This window comes from Acytostelium subglobosum (genome assembly GCF_000787575.1).
Source record: "Acytostelium subglobosum LB1 DNA, scaffold: scaffold28, whole genome shotgun sequence".
In the NCBI taxonomy this organism is placed as follows: domain Eukaryota; phylum Evosea; class Eumycetozoa; order Acytosteliales; family Acytosteliaceae; genus Acytostelium; species Acytostelium subglobosum.
The window spans coordinates 68,413-88,850 of record NW_012236505.1 but is presented as its reverse complement, the minus strand read 5'-3'; the positions used below and the strand labels follow the sequence as shown (position 1 = coordinate 88,850).

Below are 20,438 nucleotides of genomic sequence, written 5' to 3'. Positions count from 1 at the left end.
AAATGGAATCATATCACATATATTATATTATATTATAGAATTAATAATAAATAAATAAATATATATATACAATATTTACAAATCAATTCAAATGTGAATGACAAGGTGAAGAGGGATGGAAAAGGAGTGATGATGGGAAGTGGACATGGAAGGAAGGAAGGAATGGAGAGAAAAGGGGATTAGGGGAATGATGAAGGGAAGGAGGAACGGAAGATGGGATGGGGAGAGGGAAGGAGGAAGGGAGGGGGGATGGGTATGAAGAAGAAGAGTAGTTTCCTTTTTACTTGGAGACGGTGAATCCATTGGCCTCGTTGAGGGAGTCAATGATTGAGTTGATGCGGGCAGTAACCTCAGCCTGGACGACTGGGTCAATTCCCTTGGCGATCATGTACTCCTCAGAGACTGGTGGCCAGTGTGGGAGTGGCTCCTCGGAGGCGGCGTCCATGGTCTGGGATGAGAGAGCAGAAAAAGTGGCGGCGGTCGATGGGGCGTTGCCATAGCAGTAGCCCATGGTGGTGGTGTTCATGACCTGGGTGACGGTGATGCCGGGGTAGCCAGCGAGGACGTCGTTGAGGGTGACACGACGGTTGGTGTTGTCACGTCCGTTGTAGGTGTTGGCGAGGGCTGGGTTGGCATCCTGCCAGTTAGCCCAGAGACGGTCAACCATGGCGTGGTGAGAGAAGAAGAAGGCATCGTTGGTGGAGATGGCGGTGGTCATGTCTCCTCCGATCGATCTGTGGACGAGGTTGTGTGGGCCGACCTCGACGTTCTGGGCGAGGGTGGAGAAGGTGGTGGAACCGGCGATGAGCGAGTTGAGGGTGGCGGGCGATGGGTAGTTGTTCATGTCGGAACCGAAGCTACGTGGAAGACAGTGGTCAACCAACTGTCCATTGCTGTTGTACTTGGGTCTCCACTTGCCGAGCTGGCCGTTGGTGACACAACCACCGGAGCCTCCGTTGCCTCCAAAGTAGGCGTCGGTCATGAGGATTGAGGCGGTTGGGTTCAAGTAGTCGAGCGACCAGTCCCAGTAGGGGATGTAGATGGTTGGGTCGTTGGTGACGGACTGGAGCAGCAACTCGAGCTGCTTCAGGTAGTATCTGTGCCATGGGAGGAAGTTGGCGCCGCTGTGGATGCGGTTGTTCTGGGTGACGTGGATAACGGCAAAGGTGTCGTATCTGGTGACGGTTGGGGTGGTTGGCGAGGTCAAGTTACGGAGAAGCTTGACGGCGTTGATGTACTTGGACAGCTCGGTTGGGGTCATCTGGCGAACTTCCTTGCGGACGAGCGAGTTGGAGGCACAACGGGCAGAGGCCAGTGGCAGCACGACCATCAAGGCGAAACATAAAACGAGAAGAGTGTACTTCATCTTGTATTATAATTATATAATTGTTATTATTATTATTATTATTTGATGTGGATGTTTAACATGTCAATAATGATCAGAAAGTGTCCAGTTTAAATAGTGATCGTTTCCAGACAGGTATCAAATTATTTACGCAATTATTATGAGGTGTGGAGGCCGAGGTATAGGATGTGGAGGCGGAAGATAGGTAGGCTGGGGGTGCGGATGTGTGTTTCGGTCGTCGGTCGTAGTTTGGACCATCCTTTCAACATAGACAATACCGTGTAAGGGTCTAGGTTAATAACATCCTTGCCAAGGCAACACTCACTCACTCTCACCACGAGTTCCTGGATCATCAGTGGGCCACAACACACCTTACTCGCCAGAGTCTATGATAAATGATAACACAAGTCAATCAAAATTGATCAAACTGAGACCTGACAGGGTAATACTGACTCCCTATTCTTAGGGTGTTGTTGGGGGCTAGAAGGCCGCGCCAGGGTAGTAGGTGCACCAAAACACCTTCCACATGTTGAGGAGGTAGGACATCGCCCTTACCTTGGAAAGGAGTGATGTGGGGCGAGAGCCCCGCATAGGGAGACACCGAAACATACATGTCTGACGATGCTCAAATCCGAGATCATCCTCCAAATTGATTGAGCTCCTCCTTTGGTATCTTAACCTTGACGGTGTCGCCCCTGCGCGCTTCGTTCATAGCCACTCATCTCACTTACTCATTCATTCATCAACGATTGCGATGAGTGGATTAGGGTCCACTCCCATCTTTGCTATTCGACGAAACACAAGTGATTGAGAGGTTATAGGGTCCCGAGCATTCACTCTGACGGGGCGGGAACGCCCATTTCAAACGTGTACTTGTACCAAACGAGTGAGAGGTGTCTCTCGCAGCTCCACCGTTGTGTCCTGAATAATAATGAGAAAACGATCACCTTTAATCACATGACCTGCCTTGAAACCAATCAAATCAATCTCTTTCTTGCCCGCCCTCTAAAACATAAATTAATTCGTTTCGCGACTTGTGGGTGGTGCAAAGGGTTTGCGCCCTTGTTGGGCGGAACACCACCAATGAGTGAATGGCCCCACTCCTTCAGAGCCCCGCCCTCCCCCTCCACCTACGTTGACCTAACTCGGACATTAAACATAAATTATAACCTATCAAGATAGAGAAAGATAAAGAAATGTTTCGACATGATGAATACCCAAAAGTATGTCATTAGGGTATTAAATGGACCTTGGTAATCAAGTGACATTGTTTGAGAAATGTTACTTGGGACCCAAGTCAGATTAGAGGTGGTATCATCACTCAACAGGGTATATGTTTGATCGTCATCATCTATTGGGATGGAGTTGCATATGAGTGAGTGATCACAAGAGAATGATCCTGATTGAGATCACACATCCCAACATTCTTTTACTATTGGTTCCCTTTTGGAGAATGAATGAATGAACAAACATCACATCATTGATGATAGTTACTTACTTAAAACTCCAATTGGAATGAATGATTGAATGTATTGGCAGGCACCTGCGAAGATCAACCAATGAGGACATGTCAATCTTTTGTATGAATCAATGTGGTTTGATTGATTGATTGAGGCGGGCCCAATGAGTGCTTGGATGGGGTAAGATGGAATCAAAGATAGAAGACCAAGATGATCGAAGGGTCTCATGTTGGTGATCATATGTCCATCCACATATAACCTATCAATGATGACACAATCTCACCATCTATATTTGACGCTAAGGGGAGATTTCCAAACGAGGTCCCTACACACTAAGAGTCCTCTCTTTTGGACATTTCGAGATAATAATTATTATTATTATTGAATGAACATTGTTATTATTTTATTTGATAGAAATATTGAGTTATTGTTATTAATGATCGATCTAGCGATTCATGGAGGTAGGAGGTCTTAAGTTTTGATCAGTCCAAAGTGTGCATCGGTCTTGGATGGTCCAAGAGTAGTGCAGAACTTTCCTTTGTCATCAAAGACATTCTGGTTGGCGAGGGCAGTGACTCTGTATCCTGGCTTGGATCCAACGACACAGTATTTGCCTGGGGGCAGATCCTTGAATGAGTAGGTCTTCTCGGTGGTGGAGTCGATGGTCTTGAGAACCTTGCCAGCAGAGTCCTGGAGCTCCAACTTGAGGCCAATCAATTGAGGACTGCCTGGGCCATAGGTACCGGTCTTGAGCATGGTGTCATCCCAAATGCCACCACCCAATTCAAATGTTGTGGTCGAGATCATACCAAGATTGGCACCAGTCTTGGATGGTCCGAGTATGATGCAGAACTTTCCTTTATCATCAAAGACATTCTGGTAGGCGAGAGCAGTTGGCTTGTAGCCAGCCTTGGAGGCGACGACACAGTAGTCACCAGCCTTGAGACCCTTGAATGAGTAGGTCTTCTCAGTGTTCGAGTCGATTGTCTTGAGTACCTTGCCAGCAGAGTCTTGCAACTAAAGCTTGACGCCAAGCAGTTGAGGACTGCCTGGACCGTATGTACCGGTCTTGAGCATGGTGTCATCCCAGATGCCACCTCCAAGTTCGAATGTAGCGTCAGCGGATGCAATCATACCCAAGTGTGCGTCAGTGACGGATGGACCGACCTTGGTGCAGAACTTGCCATTGGAGTCGAAGGCCATCTGGTTCTTCTTGACAGTTGGTGTGAATCCTGGCTGGGAGGCAACAATGCAGTAGTCTCCAGCCTTCAATCCCTTGAATGAGTAAGTCTTGTCCTGGTTCGATGGAATGGTGCTCAACACCTTGCCAGTGGAGTCTTGAAGCTCCAACTTGACGCCAACTAAACGTGTACTGCCTGGGCCGTAAGTGCCTTGCTTGACCAATGTATCATCCCAGATACCTCCACCAATCTCAAATGTGGCGTCAGCGGTGGCAATCACAAGGATAAATCATTAATCTGGCAAATATGATGTGATTGAAGTGAATAATTGACATTCGAGTCCTGGAGAACCAACATCGAGTGTCACTTGACATTATTCCATGGACCAAATCTTGATGTTTAGTAAAGTTGGATACATATTGATTTCATCAAACTAGTTTGATCATATCAACTTGATCCTTATTTAATGAGAATGAATGGTTGGTAGGCTGGATATATATATATAAATTGAGTAGTTGATAGATTGTTTGAATGAATGAATGAATTGGATGAATGAATGAATGATTGAATGATTTGTAACAGGTAGGTCATGCGTTGCCTTCTCTACTCATGACAAAGTTCAATATATCAGTGATACTGATGACCTTGTAAAGTGTTGAGTCTGTGTTGGCAATAAATATCCTATGTATCCTATGTGCCACCATCTTTGAAATTACATCTTTCAATGTATCATTAACTGTACAATATATAAATGGAGTCTATATAATTATAAAGTAATTGTTAGCAACGAATATCATATGATGTATCGTATGATTCAAGACAAACAACTTACAGCATTGAGCAGTCTGATCTTATTGAGGAACTCCATTATAGGCAGTTGGAGAATGGCCGTCGATGGATTGTTGATGAACAACTTGAGATCGGCACTACTCGTGCTTCCAATGAGCTTGCCTTGCTCGTCCACAATTGCCACGCCACTCTTACCCTGTACATCCATCACTCTAAACACATCGATCGTCAAAGATGTATTCTTGGCCGAAGTCACATTGGAGATACCAAGTGAATCCAATTGGGAGATCTAGATCGGTATAATGATGCATGAGTGAGTGAGTATGAAACATAGTTTAAGAAATGTTCCATGTCATCCATTACCTTTTGATCCAACTCTGGCAACATTGACGAGTTAACATTCTTGTCAATGAACTGGATGATTGATGATTGTGAGATGATATCCACCAGCTTTCCATCTTTATCAACGATGGGCACACGATGTGTTCCCTTTGACAGAATATCAACGACCTTTAGCAGGTTGGAACCAACCATTATTGAGTTGAAAGGATTCCTGCGAGACAAATCTAGATAGATTGAATGTATGAATGAATGAGTGAATGAGTGAATGGACGAGGGGACGAGGGGAGAAACCAATGAATCTTACATGTTACTGATACATCTGTTTGATGCTTAAACATCTTGACACCAAAGTTGACTAGATCCAAAAGTGTCTCTGCCTTTACATTGTTGTCGTAGAGGAACAATGAGAATGATACTAAATCGCGAATGTCCAAGAATCCACTATACTTGTTGGCAGTAAGGTCAAACACTGGAATTGATTGAATCCTATTATCAATCAACAACTAAATAAACATAATATTAATATTATGAACCGAATGACATGTCATGATATCATGACGTGACATACATTGAATCCTTGAGCTGGTTTTGCATTTGAGTCTATCTGTACAATATGATTCTTTGTACTATGCAATGACTCTACTTGCACTGTTTCAAACACATGCTTAACAGTCATTGTTGTTTGGTTGTATTATGTATCTGTGAAGTAAGTATTATAATGTATGTATGTATGTATGTATATGTGTATGTATGAGTTAAGAGTAATAAATGAACATTGACTAACAATGCAAGTTCACTTAAATTAAATTTAAAGTGTGTGGTTGCGGAAGGTGTCAAACAAACCTTTGACAAGATGTGCTGTTGATGAGACTCATTCACAATACTTGCGGTCTACTTGGTGTTGGTACTTTGTGTATGTGTTAATAAATGTTCACTTCACAAGCTGCGCCAATGATATTGGTATTGTCATTACAACAATGTTGTTATGTCATATCATATGTCATGTCTCGTGCAGTAGACCAGACATCAAACAAACAAATACACTATCCACAGAGTTTATTGTTCAAAGCTTTAAAGCAATGAATCTAAGCGTAGTGTAACATTCATTTATTCATTCATTCATTCATACATTCATTCATACATCTAAACAATGTTGTTGTTGTTGTTGTTGGAGTCGAGTGATCGCGACTCGTGTAGACACAGAAAGTCAAAGAAGATAGATGGTAGATAGAAGGTAGGTAGCTTGTGGATTAGAGAAGACAAGGTCGCGACTGTTGCACAACCAATCATGACTCGTATGATGATGATCATTATTAAGTGAACAAGTTGTTGTACCCGAGTCTTCAACGGGGACCGGTTATCGCCCTCCTCCTAATTTGGTTATCGCCCAACTATCCAGTGTCGGTCCTTTAAAGGGGCCACTACTTCACTACTTCTACATTCGTAAAGTGACTTACTTACCAGCCCCTTAACAACTTCATTCATTCATTCATGCATTCTGTCTCTCTATTTATAGAGTAATATAATTAAGTATGTTCCTGTCATGTTGTTTGATTGATTTTGTGTGTGTTAGAGTGTGTTGTTGTGATCGATCACACTTTCAACAGACACCATCACACACTCATACACACACAAATATTGATGTGATTGGCTCAATCAATCAATCACACACGCATCTCTCCAAAGATGGTGGCGACTCCCACGTTTCAAGAGGAACAGGACCACACAAGCATTGCATTCATCTCCTTTTGCGACAGATCACAGAGTGATCCATTACTACTCCGATCTCCATCCAAACAACTTTTGACTCCTTCCATTCTCAACCAACAACGTCCAACCACCCAAAGAAACACCGGCAACCTTGTTGCTTGCTTGCCCATCCAAAGTGTGACACCCTTCATTGGTAACATCCAGATGCGCCATCAGGAATAATAATAAGGAATAGATTAAGAGAGTTAGAGTTAAAGATAGTGATTGAGTAATCAATCAATCAATCAATTTACATCAATCAATCAATCAAACAAACAAATAACTGTAGGTCACATAATCGCTGGAACTATTCCAACAATCAATCAACACTTGGAATTGACTAACACTCTGTCTGGCACACTCACTGTTCATCCAGGATGATAACAGAGACCGACAACAAACAATAACATTGTATTATTATTATAAGTGTGTACATTATATCTTGTATTATTATTTAAAAGGAAACGACGACCATGATCAATCAAGCATCAGGTGATCTAGTTGATGATGCACGATCACCAAGTGTTGGAAAACATCAACAACAAACTCAAGCAGAGTTTGCTCAAGAGTCGCGAGACACAAAGACCAACAAACAGCACACGCCATCAGGAACACTATCATCCAAACTGACATGGTTCACCAACATTATAAACAAAAGACGATTAAGACAAACTAGTAGCACGAGCAATATCCATAATAATAACGACGACAACAACAGCAACAACAGCAATGATCAATCAATGCCAGTGCGTATCAGGGCATCAAACTCAATGCCATCACTTCATCCAGACAACCCAAAGACATCAAATCATTCAAAACAGAGCAGTGGAAGCAGTGCCAAACGACTGTCCAAGCAAAGATCATTGAAGAACATATTCTCATTGCTGTCACCTTCATCATCATCGTCTTCGTCGTCATCTGGAGCCAGTGGCAATGGTAACAAACTTCGACACTCTGGGGACGTGATGGCCATGTCGAACCCGAATGATAGCGAAACCAATCCCAAGAAGTTGAGCAGCAGTCAGAGTTGTGGTGACATACCTAGCCAACAGACACGCATTAGCAGGAGCAGTACTTTAAGCAAGTTGATCAAAGGACGAAAGGACTCTTTGTTGTCCAAGAAGGACAAGTTCAAGATGCCCTCGCCCTTCGAGCCGCCAGTCAAGATCACCGAGGCCCTCAACATTAGTGGTGGCCCATCGACTCCAGGAGCAATGTGGATCGATGAAACAGACGCCGTCACTACTTCCTCAACATCTCCGCCATCTGCACAGCAAGACGAGAAGCCTACACTGGTCCGAACATGGTCGCGACCAAGTGGCAAGGGCAAACTGCTACACTCTCGAACATCGGCTCCGCAACTTATGAGTGACATTAAGAAGCTTCAATTGGACTTGTCACCAACACTACCAAAGATTGGCACTCATCATTGGTGGGGCTCAGCCAACCCCAAGCCACCAGACAACTCCAATGCCCTGCTCCAGCAACAGTTAGACGCCGACACATCGCCAAATCTTATAGTTAACAACAACCTGGCCACCACCTCACTCAACAGATCAATATCAGAGTTCCACTTGCAGCGCAAACCATCGAAGTGGGTGATGGCAGCGCCGTCGACACCTCCATCAAACGGCGCCACAGGCAGTCACAATGGCTCGCCAGTGCGAGGCATTAGCTCCTCGCCACTCAGCTCCTCTCCAGAGACACGTGGATGTACAGCCGGCTCGTCACCAGTCTCATCAATCATTCGTATCTACTTTGTGCCGCTAGTGTTTGAGGAGGTTACAGGTGGATCATTCCCCGACGATGAAGGTGATCAGCCCACGCATACAGCCGCGGCAATGGACTCGCAAACGCACGCCGATCCACTCAACGCATCCTCGCTCTGTCTCAACTCATGCCAACTTTGGACCAACTATTGGACACAGGTGGTCACCAGCACGACGATGGCCAAGGACATCATCAAATACCTGGCGCCAAAGATTGACAGGAACGAACAACTACTCAAACTATGCAGCACACCAAACATATACGACTATGTCGAGGACGATACATTGTTGATTGGACTGCGATCCAAGAAAATCTATCTGATGGAGATGCCCAACGAGGTTGTCGTGCACGAGTCTGAGACACTGCCCGACCTCCGCGGCCTGGTCGCCGAGACACCACGCCCCAAGCCCGCCTCACTAACATCCAGCATGCTATCCATCAGTCGAAGTTGGTCGCCAAGCTACTACTGTCGATTCCTTTCTGGCTCCCAACAACAATCAGGGCACAGTGGCAACCAGCCCCTCAGTACAATGTGCGCCAGTCCAGACTCATCCCGCGACGATCCATTCCTCCTCACACCCCGCAGCAGTGAAGGCGGCAACACATTCTCATACAGCAGTTGCAGCAGCTACAGTAGCCCTCTGATGATGAGTTGCACCGAGCTGAGCACCAAGGGTGGCGGCAGTGGTGGTGGAGGTGGCTCCTCCAAGTCGAACGATAGCGTGGAGATCTCATCCAAGTGCAAGGAGCGCATCAAGATCTTGGACAACTACTTTCATCACTACTACCAGGAGCTCAATAGCTACTTGGCCCAGCGCACTCGGCGCATGGATAACCTGCTGGAGGCACTGCGCGAGTCGGGCATCAAGGAGCACTCGATCGCCTGGCAGCGCTGTCTGCGAGAGTACATGGACAAGGAGAGCACATACCTGCGCCAGAAGCGCGCACACATTGGCTCAAGCGACTTCCGCAAGCTGTCGATCATTGGCAAGGGCGGTTTTGGCACCGTGTATCTGGCCACAAAGAAGGACACTAACGAGATTGTGACACTCAAGGTGATACGCAAGACGGCGTACCATCGCGCCAACCAGATGACATCGGTCTCTAAGGAAAAGGCAGTGATGATGATCCCGACTACGACGCGCGACGACGCCAACCAGTGGATTACGCGACTACTCTACTCTTTCGAGGACTCACATTACCTTTACCTGGCGATGGAGTATCATTGTGGCGGTGACTTCCGCTCACTGCTCACCAACCTGGTCACGCTCTCTGATGACATGTCGTCATTCTACTTTGCCGAGATGGTGTTGGCCATTGAGTCACTTCACAAGCTTGGCTACATCCATCGCGATATCAAACCAAGTAACTTTGTGATTGATCGCTGTGGACATATGAAGCTCATTGACTTTGGTCTTAGTAAGGATGGCTTCCTCTCTCACAACTCAAAGTACTACAGCACCTGGAAGAACTTGCTCAACAGTGTAAGTGTACCTCTCTCACTGACCATGGCCTGGCATGCACTAACCTCCATCCATTCTTCACACCCATCACAGAAGGACGACTCTCATCCAAAGATTCCAAGATTCAAGAGTGGCAAGAAGTTGGTCAAGCATGTGGTATGTTCATCCAAAGTGGACTGGCGATTGATCACATCCTGGAACGATCCCACTGACCCAATCAATCACTCAATCAATCAATTCATACAGACGTACGCCAAGGTCGGATCACCAGAGTACATGGCACCAGAGATGTTGGCAGGCAAGGGATATGACATGACGTATGACTACTGGTCGCTTGGAGTGGTGCTGTTTGAGATGTTGTTTGGAGAGACACCTTTCGCCGCAGAGACAGTGGAGGAAGTGTTCAAGAATATAATGGATTGGAAGAAAGTGTTGGACTGGGACTACCTCGGACAGTACTTCTCGCCCGTGGCCAAAGATCTCCTGCAGAAGTTGTTGTGCGAGCCTGAGCGACGACTGACCTCACAGGAACTCAAGGCGCATCCATACTTTGCCGACATCGACTGGGACAACATCAAGAACATCACGCCGCCATTCATCCCACAGGTCAAGAGCGAGTCTGACGCCAGCTACTTCTCAGACGCGATGGATATCATTGATGAGGACGCAAACAATGATGTCCACTTAGAGGGCGACTATGATGAGGCCGTGGAGGTGGCCACGCAACAGCCCCCTGCCTCGCCCGCTGCGGCGGCAGTGCCTGTGACACCCGATACCAGTCACCATCCTGACACGACTGTCGATGACATTGACTCATTCAGATCGATGCCCTTTGGTGGATTCACATTCCAACGCTTCCCATCCGTTGTGGAAGGCGCTCGTGCCAAAGGTTTGATCAAATCATTCTACGTCGAGGAGAAGAGTCTCTCGCGGGCTGCCAGCAACTCATCGCTAAACAGTCCATCAACTGGTGGCCTTGGCCTTGGTGGACTTGGTGGACCTGGTGGACCTGGTGGCTCACCAATCATTCAATCAGATATTAGCGGTAGTGGTGGAAGGGTACCGATGATTCAAGTGCCATCTGGATCAAGTCCTCAATCATACACGCCTCCACAGATGAGTCCACCCGCCACCTCTTACAAACAACATTCTCCATTGCCCATACTACGCATGCCTTCACTACGATCCAACAACAACAACAAGAACAAATAGAACAAATAAACCACAACCCATAAAAGGGTGGCGCCCTTTCTTTGTTTGATCAAAGTTTTGCTGAGCTCAAAATCCTGTTGCGGCTCCTGGAACTCGAACAAAAAGTTTTGATTGTTTTTCCCTCATCACGATCGGAATGAGGCACTCTCGTTGGATGGTCCATCCAAAGGGTGGTTCACAATCTATTGTCCATTCATTCATTCAACAATACGGATACGTTAATCAAACAGATAATATTTATATAAAGGAAGGAAGGAAAGAAAGAAGGAATAATGACAGATTGTTGCGAAGTATCAGTATTCAATGATGATTGTGGTGTATATTATGGTGCAGGATTCCAATGCCAAGGCTTCCTAAAGAAATCAACAACATATCCAAACACTAATGTGTGCCAGCTCTGTGTGACCAATCCTACTTTCCCACCCGACCCTTCACCCGGCTTGACTGGCGCCGTGATCGGCCTCGAGATCGTCCTGCCCATAGTCATCTTCCTCATCATCGTTGCCATTATAATCAGAATAATCTTGGGTATTAGATGGAGACGTGCAGCCCTACTGAGCGCAGGCGTATGTATTAGCGTGGAGACCACCCACTGTGCACCACCACCATGTCCTCCACCCATGTACGTCCAGCCTGCACCAATGTACGTCCAGCCTGCACCAATGTACGTACAGCCGCCACCCGTTCAAGTGTGTCCAATGCCATCCGCACCAGTCACATATCAACAGACTACCTATCAATTCATGTAAATTATAATAAACCTTAATAACCTTTATTATCTTTCTTTATCAGTATCCATATGGTAGTTAGTTATTTGTCAATTGATAGTCTTGGGAATGGAAGGAGGGGGAGGGGGGGACATTCCCTGGGTATCACACTTACCATTCTTGGACATTGATGATCAACTAATCATTGGTAGGATACATCCCTCTCGAGATACCAAGTGACTTTAACTAGGGAACAGGATTTGGTATTGCCATTGGGAATGACTGTCTTTTTGAAAATCAATCAAAAAAGTGATCAAACTGAGTGATCACTTGCCTCCCCAAGATGACCAATGAATCCGATGATTGTTAAAAGGATATACGGGATCTACTGACTGCATTCACTCATAATACTATAATCATTAACACTCTACACTACATTCTAGATTATCATTATCACTACTACACTACGACTACCATTAAATATATCATATTTAACATATCAAAACTACTATGACATCAACAGGAACAGCTGTTGGAATATCAATACCAACAATAATAGTTATAATTATATTTATTATACGATTATGTTATGGTATTACTAAATGTTATTGTTGTGATCAGCCGGAAGAGAAACCATTAACTTGTTGTCAAAACAATACTACATCATCAACATCATCATCTTCATCTTCATCATCCTCATTTTCACTTATTATCTCCAATACATCATATGATTGTTGCCGAAACAATACAACACAAGCATTACCATCATCATCATCAAGTGGAGGATATCAAAGTTTAGTTCCTACAATTAATAATAATAATTATAATTTCCATGGACAAGATACCCAAATCTATATACCACCAAAGACGACTGGAAAATCATTATATACTTCAATCGATATTTAATAAATCTCTAGACTTCCCATTGAAGGGTCGTCACTTTGTACATTGATCGATTGGTTGTGTTTGTGAAAAAGTGGTCCCAGGGACCAAACTCTATCTTAACCAGTCGAGACAAAACTTTTCGTCTGGGCTTTTGATCATGCCGCTTGAATTTCAAAGTGATTGTTCACCAATCAAATTATAAATGGAACCTAGGGTCACCCTTTAGTTATAACAACTAAATGAACTTAATTATTAATGTTCCTTGATTATTACTTTAATATAGATATATTCCATGTCAATTTTATCATATATACTAATGCCCAAAGATTGTATGTATAACAACAATCTCACTCAGTCAATCAATTGATCAATCAATCTATATTAACACATCCTGGCAAACAATAATAAGTGTTGGACTCTTTTGATCAAACAACATATTCGACAACAAATAATGTAGATGATGTTAATCCATTGACCGATGTAAAAGATAATAACTCCTCACCAAAATTTATTGCACTTATTTCCGTTGGTACCATACTATTTTTTATATGTATAATAATTAGACTAGTTTATGAAGTAAATAAGTGTAAGAAGAAAAGGGAGTTAAGGGAAGCTGTCCACAAGATTGATTGCTTCGAAGAACAACAAAGATCCAATGCCATTGCCATTGCCATTGCCTCCAACAACAGTCCAGGTCTAGATCCATATGGTCCACGTCCAGGAACATCATACATACAACTTGATACCTATCAATCAGTGCTCAAATGACCTGCTTCCACGTGGAAGCAACAAACATGTATAACTTATAAATATTATCTTAACAAAGTGCAATCCAAACCTTTTATTCTTCTTTAAATTATATGATTAATGAGTCTAAAATGTCGATTGATTGAATGATTGATTGATCGAATGAATGAATGAATGCTATGTTAGTAAATGGCCATCATTGTCCTGCTGCAGCTGCAGATCCTCCGGCCGTGTGCAATATAATAATAATGGATGGAGTACTTACAAGGGCTGGAATCTTCTCTGCGCACTCTTGCAGCAGAGTCTTGTGCTCGGACTCGTCGTCCAGATCGACCAGGGTGATACTGGTTGGTCTCTTGGTGGCGCTGGCAGTGCCCAGCTCCTCCTTTGATGGAACGTAGATATACTTGATATTCTTCTCCTCACACATGATTGGGATATGAGAGATGACATCGATTGGTGAAACGTCTCCAGCAATGACACAGATCCTAAAAGTTATTAATTATAACGTTGTCAGTATTCATATTCATTCGGTATCATCGAGCATTCGCACAATCAATCAAACAATCATTCAGTCGACAGTGCACTGTTTATCATGTTTTGTTTGTTTGATCATTTGATTGAATGATTGATTGATTGAATGATTGAGTGTGTCTGCTAATGTATACATACTTGTTCTTGTTAAGCTTCATCTCCTTTGGTGACTTTCTGACAGCCTTGACGACCTCCTTGACACCACGACGGACCTTCTTGTCACCTGAGGCCTTCTTGACGAGCTTGAGAACCTTCTCTGTGAGCTTCTTGTCAGCCATTGGCTGGGAGATTGGTGAAACGAACAATTCCTTTGACTCTGTCATTCTTTATATATTATATTATCTGTTTTGTTGGTATTTATATATATTTATCACAAACTCTCAATGATTGCTAACTTAATCAACTTTGATACCTACCCTCTTGTTCCTCCTCGCTAGCCAGCTCTTCCTCGCTTTGTCTTTTTCGTTGACCACACATTATTTAATTTTTGATTTTTGTAACTATTAACGAAGTTCGTCAATACTCAAATGTCTTCCAAATTAAGAGGTGAAGTTGATCATCGCTCAAATTGGCATACAATCAAACGACCATAGGATAAATACATATACATATACAATATATGTGATCATATACATTACAATATAGAGATGTCAAGTAGGAAGTTGATTGTTATGTCTTGGACGACAACTCTGATGTTGATGATAATGTTGATGATGGTGATGATGACGAATGGAGAGGAGACTGCGACACCAGATAATATAAGGATGACGACGAATAAGTTGAATCGTGATTGTTCAACAGACTTATCACAAAAGGTCAGAGCTATACTGGACAATGCATTCTATCCAATTGTATTGGATCATTCATATCAATTGCCCGACAACTGTCAGTTCAACCCTAGATCAGACATGCTGGCCTATCTCGAGACACAAAAGATCAACCTATACGGCACTTGGAAGTGTCGCAATTGCACCAAACAATTCAAGTCTGAAGACTTCCTCGATCAACATCTAAAGAATGTTCATGCCAACTTGGTGCCAGAGGTATGTCTCAGACTCTCTCTTATCTCTTCATGTTGACATATATTCATGCTAATGATGATGCGGATCGATCAATCAAACAGAATGTTACAGTATGTCTTGGAGACTTTTGTGAGATATTCAACTGTAGAGAGGATGTTGCCAACATTGCTTGCGATACACAAAAGATGGAGAAGCTCAAATACTTCTGCCAGGGTATAATGTACAACTGTTTCCCACTCAATCAAGAGAAGAGCAAGAGTCTAAATGTAATATTCAATGCACAGATATGTGATCAACTGACATGCGATGAGGACAGGAAGAAGAAGTCAGTCCAGAAGCTTAAAGACTTGGTATGTATATCATCATTGCTAGCGATAACTTCCAATATTGACTCTTGACTCGTCAACTTCCAGAATCAATTCACCAACAAAGTATACTCTTGGAGTCTGCTCAAATACATCGCAGCGTTGGTAACAATCATCATACTTATACTATTCTACTTGATAGTATGCTTCTACAAGAAGTAAGTTATAACTTGTATTATGTATTATTACATTGTGGATTACTGGATGGATGTATAACTAATCACCAACTTATTATTTATAACTATATATTAGGGAGACAACATTACAGAAGGACTTGAGAAGACTGCCTAGCAAGAGACATCAAGACCTACTTAAACACTTTGAGAGCAAGAAGAAGAACTTCTAATAATAATTATTATCTCTTTCAAACTTTCAAAAGATGTAATGATGTGAACAGATATTTGTTTGTTTCGTTGATAGTGCTAGTACTGGCTTTAGACCCGCGAACACGGCACTAACCAGTGGCCCATCCAACCCCCAAACTGGGACTTGCCCCTCAGACCCAAGGATCTAGGTGACTTTTGGTGATAACGTCATCCTATTTTTTTAATTTGAACTATTAGTTTTCGTTTGAAATTAGAGGTCTTTGGGCTTGGTCTTTGAATGGTGGTGTTGAATGGATAGATGGTTGGAATGGACTGGACGACAACGTGAATACGATATGTAAAAGTGTGTTGTATCTCCAATTTTTGCAGGATACCTTACAAATACATACACACACAAACATACACACAAATTACAAACCCATCCTCCACTTCTTCTTATTCTGCAGAAGTACCATTCATTCCATTCATTCATTTGTAATTGTACTTGTATTATATATATATTAGTTATTTATACTATTACTTGTATCAATTATTCGATCAATCAATCAATCAAATCACGCAATTCCAGGTCCCTTGTAGTACTATATCAATCAACCAACCCAACACACATTCAATCAATCAATCAACACTTATTGTAACAACAGGCGCGACAATCAATCAATCAAATAGGACATGGGTCAAGAAGGCTTTAAGAAGTATTGGGTCAATGATGGACCCAAGTTGATATTCATCATCCTGTTCATTGCTGCAAACATCGTTGTGTTTGTAGAAAGATTCATATGTATGTTGATTGGACCTATCGATTGAATGGCAAACGAGTTGACAGTTAGCTAACCACATGGTGATAATCAATATATATAATATATAGATTACAGATATAAAAGACCAGACTTGTTTGATATGCTTGGATATGGAGTTTGCATTGCCAGAGGATCTGCAGCGATGATCAAACTGGACTCGGCTTTGATTTTGATTCCAGTGCTGAGGAACTTCTTGTCATGGCTCAGAGGTACATTCGTCAACAACTATATCCCAATCGACAAGAACATTCACTTCCACAAGATGATTGCATGGGTCATTGCTGGTGCAACCTTTTCTCACGTGTAAGATCAGTAGTCTCCCCGGCCACCTCATATCACGCTTACTAACTCATTCAATCAATCATAGGATGGCACATTATCACAACTTCTTGGTGCTGTCTGAGTCACCCATTGAGCAATTGGAACCATTGGGATTCACTGAGGTGCGAAGCACTTGGTCTCTGGCCTTTTTGTCACTGTCTGGTTCAACAGGCCACGTTGCAGTACTGGCAATGGTGCTAATGTTCTCATCGGCCATCGAGTCCATTCGTAGACCAATGTTTGAGATCTTCTGGTACACACATCACCTGTTTGTCCTCTACTTTGTTCTAATCTGTGTTCACGGTCTGGCCAAGTTGCTTGGTGACAAGGCCAACTTTTGGATGTGGGTCGTTGGTCCAGTGGCCTTCTACCTCATCGAGAGAATCGTCAGAGTTGCCAGATCCAAGCAGGCATGTCTCTTGCTCATGGCCAGACAACATCCATCGAGAACCATCGAGCTGCGCATGAAGGTGGAGAAGTTCAGATACAAGCCAGGTCAATACCTGTTCCTCAACTGTCCAACCATCGCCAAGAATGAATGGCATCCATTCACCATCACCTCTGCTCCAGATGAAGACTTTGTGTCTTGTCACATCAACGTAAGTTCCCTCGCTTCACTCACTCAATCAATCAATCAATCAAACTTGATTCTAATCAATCAATCATTATTTAGGTTGTTGGTAACTGGACTGGAAAGATATCAACACTGATGAACCCAGAGAAGAGAATGGGCATCGTCCAGGAGAATGTATTGAATGCCCCGGATGGAAAGGCCATCCTGCGAATTGATGGACCATTTGGAACGGCATCCGAGGAGGTGTTCAAGTACAAGTACGTCATGCTGGTTGGTGCCGGCATCGGTATCACACCATTCGCCTCCATTCTCAAGAACATTAGATTCCAACTGTCCAGACAGTACCAGACGACACAGATGATCGAGAAGGTGCACTTCTTCTGGATCTGCAGAGACAGGTCTTCGTTCGAGTGGTTCAGTGGCATCATTGGCGCGCTCGAGATGGACAATGTCAACAATTTCCTCGACATCAACCCATATCTGACAGGCGCGCTCAGCTCGCAAGAGGTCAGAGACGTGATGTACGCCGGCGGCGATGAGGAGGCGCGCGACCAGATCACCGGTTTCTCGGCACCCACCCACTTTGGCAGGCCCAAGTGGAGCGAGATCTTTGCCGACTACTCACAGAGATATGCTGGCAAGGACGTCGGTGTCTTCTTCTGTGGTCCAAAGATGTTGTCCAAGGAACTGTACAAGAACTGTACATACTTTACCAAATCAACCTCTTGCCGATTCCACTACCACAAGGAGAACTTCTAATACATTTGTCGAGCTGCTTCTCAGCAGGTGCGGTTCATTCTCGTTCATTAATTCATTCATTGCTTTCATTCATTTGTTGATTAAAGACGCCCTATTTATTACATGTCTCCGCGTGTTTCCGCGTGTTTCCGAGCGTGTTACCACGTGTTGCCAAACACAAGACTCTTTAGTGGATGTTGGATAGAGCGAATGTGTAGACTCCAAATGGAGGATACTGAATTGGGTTGAGTAGTGGCAGTTGAATCTTGATACCAGCTCTGGTTGGTCCATTACCGGTGAACTTGAGTTTGTTACATTGGCTGGCGGCGTTGGTGCATCCCAACATTGCAACCTCTGTCTCCTTGGTGGTGATTGGTGTCTCCAGAATCAATACATTGTCCTCTGGCCAACCAAACACCATGGCATAGACCACACCCGTTGTGTTCTGGACTGTGTACCAAGTTGTCATGGCCTCAGTATCATTCTGGATTCTCCAAGGTGATGACTTGTAGATAGCATCTCCACTGTAGCTCAACCACTGACCCATCTGAAGTAGTCTCTCTTGCATGATCCATGGAATCTGTTCGTGTCGTATGATAGATTGATCAAGTGATCGAGTGAGTGACTGGGTATGGGCATGGTCGGCATGCTACTACTTACCAAACCATCCTCGGTTGGACCAACGTCCAAGAGGAGATTGCCTCCACAGCTGACAGTTGAAGCCAGCTCCCAAAGAAGTGAGCTGATATTCTGCATTGCGGCAAGGTCCTCATTGGCATCATAGCCCCATGAAGATCCAATGGTGTAGCAGTTCTCCCACTTGTGGCCAATGAGCTTCAAAGGGTTATACCTGTCTCCTCCTGTGTAGAAACCACCGTCGACACCTCTGTCATGGCAAATGAGATGTCAGTCACATGACCGACACAACCAATCGGGCAATCAATAGATGCTACATACCTTGTCTCACTTCCCCATCTGTCATTGACGACAACATCATCCTTTACACTGCTGTTGCTGTAGAGCCATGAGATGAAGTCTGTGCTCTCCCAGTATTCGGACAGTTGCTCCCATTCACCATCGGCCCAGACAACGGATGGCTCATACCTGTTGACGATATCACGCAGCTGTGGCTGGAGCACCTCAACGACGTAGTCATCGGTCAATGGTGGAGATCCAGATGCCTTGTCAGCTAGATACAATGGGTTGAACCATTCGTAGAGCGAGTGGTATAGTCCCATCTTGAGTCCTGCATTCTTGACTGACTTGGTCAGCATTCCGACCAGGTCCATGCCAGGGCCAATGTCGACAGAGTTCCAGCCCCAGGCCTGTGGACTGTCCCACAAGGTGTAGCCCTCATGATGCTTGGAGGTGAGCACGACGTACTTTGCGCCAGACTGCACAAAGAGGTTGGCCCAATCATCTGGGTTCCACATGGAGGCTTTGAAGTATGGTGCAAAGTTCTGGTAGGGGTAGCCAGGACCGTAGGTCTTGTTATGGTAGGCGGCAGTCAGTCCACCGTCCATATCTGGGTTGTAGACACAGTACCAGTACCACTCTGCTCCATCAGTTAAATCAGCATAGTGAGGCACAGAGTAGACTCCCCAATGAATGAAGATTCCAAACTTGGCTTCATCATACCAAGCTGGGTTGGGTCTAGAGTTGATACTCTGGTATGATAAGGTGAGTTAATGAGTGAGTGAGTTGGCGCAGCAGCGACATCAGCAGCATGTATACATACAGTCCAGTTGGAGGTGTATGTTTGGCTGTGGGCAACAGAGATGGCCACAAGCAACATCAAAGCTGTTATAGAATGTCTATTCATCTTTGTAATAATTAAGTATTGATTGATTGAGTGACTGATTGAATGATTGATGTTGTTCAACACTCCATCTAGACTTCAATCATCAAGACCCATTATTGATTCAATTCCTGAAGGACCACAATGGGGGTCCAATCAAGGCCCTGGACTAACCCCACCCACACACATTCCTATCAATCAATCAAAGTATTGCTAGATATACTTTTTAAGTCATGACACAAGAAGTAAGGGTACTAACCAATGCAAGGCTTTATTTATACATTGACTTGACAGGTCGAATGATTAGTGT

At 44.0% G+C, this 20,438-nt stretch overlaps 9 protein-coding genes across 9 annotated transcripts; 5 read left to right on the top strand and 4 right to left on the bottom strand.

The window, feature by feature from the left end:
- Positions 1-280: 280 nt before the first annotated feature.
- On the bottom strand, positions 281-1,366 carry SAMD00019534_106070 (hypothetical protein; the record flags this gene model as incomplete). The annotated part of the gene is made up of 1 exon (XM_012894042.1): positions 281-1,366. One exon carries the CDS (start codon positions 1,364-1,366, stop codon positions 281-283), a length of 1,086 nt encoding a protein of 361 aa, XP_012749496.1.
- A 1,910-nt stretch (positions 1,367-3,276) lies between these two features.
- SAMD00019534_106060 (hypothetical protein) lies at positions 3,277-5,793 on the bottom strand (the record flags this gene model as incomplete). The annotated part of the gene is made up of 6 exons (XM_012894041.1): positions 3,277-3,815; positions 3,870-4,236; positions 4,819-5,064; positions 5,139-5,341; positions 5,422-5,620; positions 5,686-5,793. The coding sequence occupies 6 exons, from the start codon at positions 5,791-5,793 to the stop codon at positions 3,277-3,279; spliced, it is 1,662 nt and encodes a 553-aa protein (XP_012749495.1).
- Positions 5,794-6,803: 1,010 nt separating this feature from the next.
- SAMD00019534_106050 (hypothetical protein) lies at positions 6,804-7,046 on the top strand (the record flags this gene model as incomplete). Its single annotated transcript, XM_012894040.1, has 1 exon — positions 6,804-7,046. A coding segment is annotated over one exon (243 nt), but the record flags the coding sequence as incomplete, so codon positions are not given.
- Positions 7,047-7,606: 560 nt separating this feature from the next.
- Positions 7,607-11,311, top strand: SAMD00019534_106040 (hypothetical protein; the record flags this gene model as incomplete). The annotated part of the gene is made up of 3 exons (XM_012894039.1): positions 7,607-10,120; positions 10,193-10,255; positions 10,346-11,311. The coding sequence occupies 3 exons, from the start codon at positions 7,607-7,609 to the stop codon at positions 11,309-11,311; spliced, it is 3,543 nt and encodes a 1,180-aa protein (XP_012749493.1).
- A 272-nt stretch (positions 11,312-11,583) lies between these two features.
- Positions 11,584-12,060, top strand: SAMD00019534_106030 (hypothetical protein; the record flags this gene model as incomplete). Its single annotated transcript, XM_012894038.1, has 1 exon — positions 11,584-12,060. The coding sequence occupies one exon, from the start codon at positions 11,584-11,586 to the stop codon at positions 12,058-12,060; it is 477 nt and encodes a 158-aa protein (XP_012749492.1).
- Positions 12,061-13,770: 1,710 nt separating this feature from the next.
- Positions 13,771-14,507, bottom strand: SAMD00019534_106020 (hypothetical protein; the record flags this gene model as incomplete). Its single annotated transcript, XM_012894037.1, has 3 exons — positions 13,771-13,776; positions 13,916-14,138; positions 14,323-14,507. Coding segments are annotated over 3 exons (414 nt in total), but the record flags the coding sequence as incomplete, so codon positions are not given.
- Positions 14,508-14,855: 348 nt separating this feature from the next.
- SAMD00019534_106010 (hypothetical protein) lies at positions 14,856-15,917 on the top strand (the record flags this gene model as incomplete). Its single annotated transcript, XM_012894036.1, has 4 exons — positions 14,856-15,227; positions 15,308-15,556; positions 15,620-15,729; positions 15,824-15,917. 4 exons carry the CDS (start codon positions 14,856-14,858, stop codon positions 15,915-15,917), a joined length of 825 nt encoding a protein of 274 aa, XP_012749490.1.
- Positions 15,918-16,569: 652 nt separating this feature from the next.
- Positions 16,570-18,351, top strand: SAMD00019534_106000 (hypothetical protein; the record flags this gene model as incomplete). The annotated part of the gene is made up of 4 exons (XM_012894035.1): positions 16,570-16,678; positions 16,766-17,000; positions 17,065-17,617; positions 17,692-18,351. 4 exons carry the CDS (start codon positions 16,570-16,572, stop codon positions 18,349-18,351), a joined length of 1,557 nt encoding a protein of 518 aa, XP_012749489.1.
- A 169-nt stretch (positions 18,352-18,520) lies between these two features.
- On the bottom strand, positions 18,521-20,152 carry SAMD00019534_105990 (hypothetical protein; the record flags this gene model as incomplete). Its single annotated transcript, XM_012894034.1, has 4 exons — positions 18,521-18,910; positions 18,991-19,216; positions 19,288-19,997; positions 20,069-20,152. Coding segments are annotated over 4 exons (1,410 nt in total), but the record flags the coding sequence as incomplete, so codon positions are not given.
- Between the last annotated feature and the right edge of the window lie 286 nt (positions 20,153-20,438).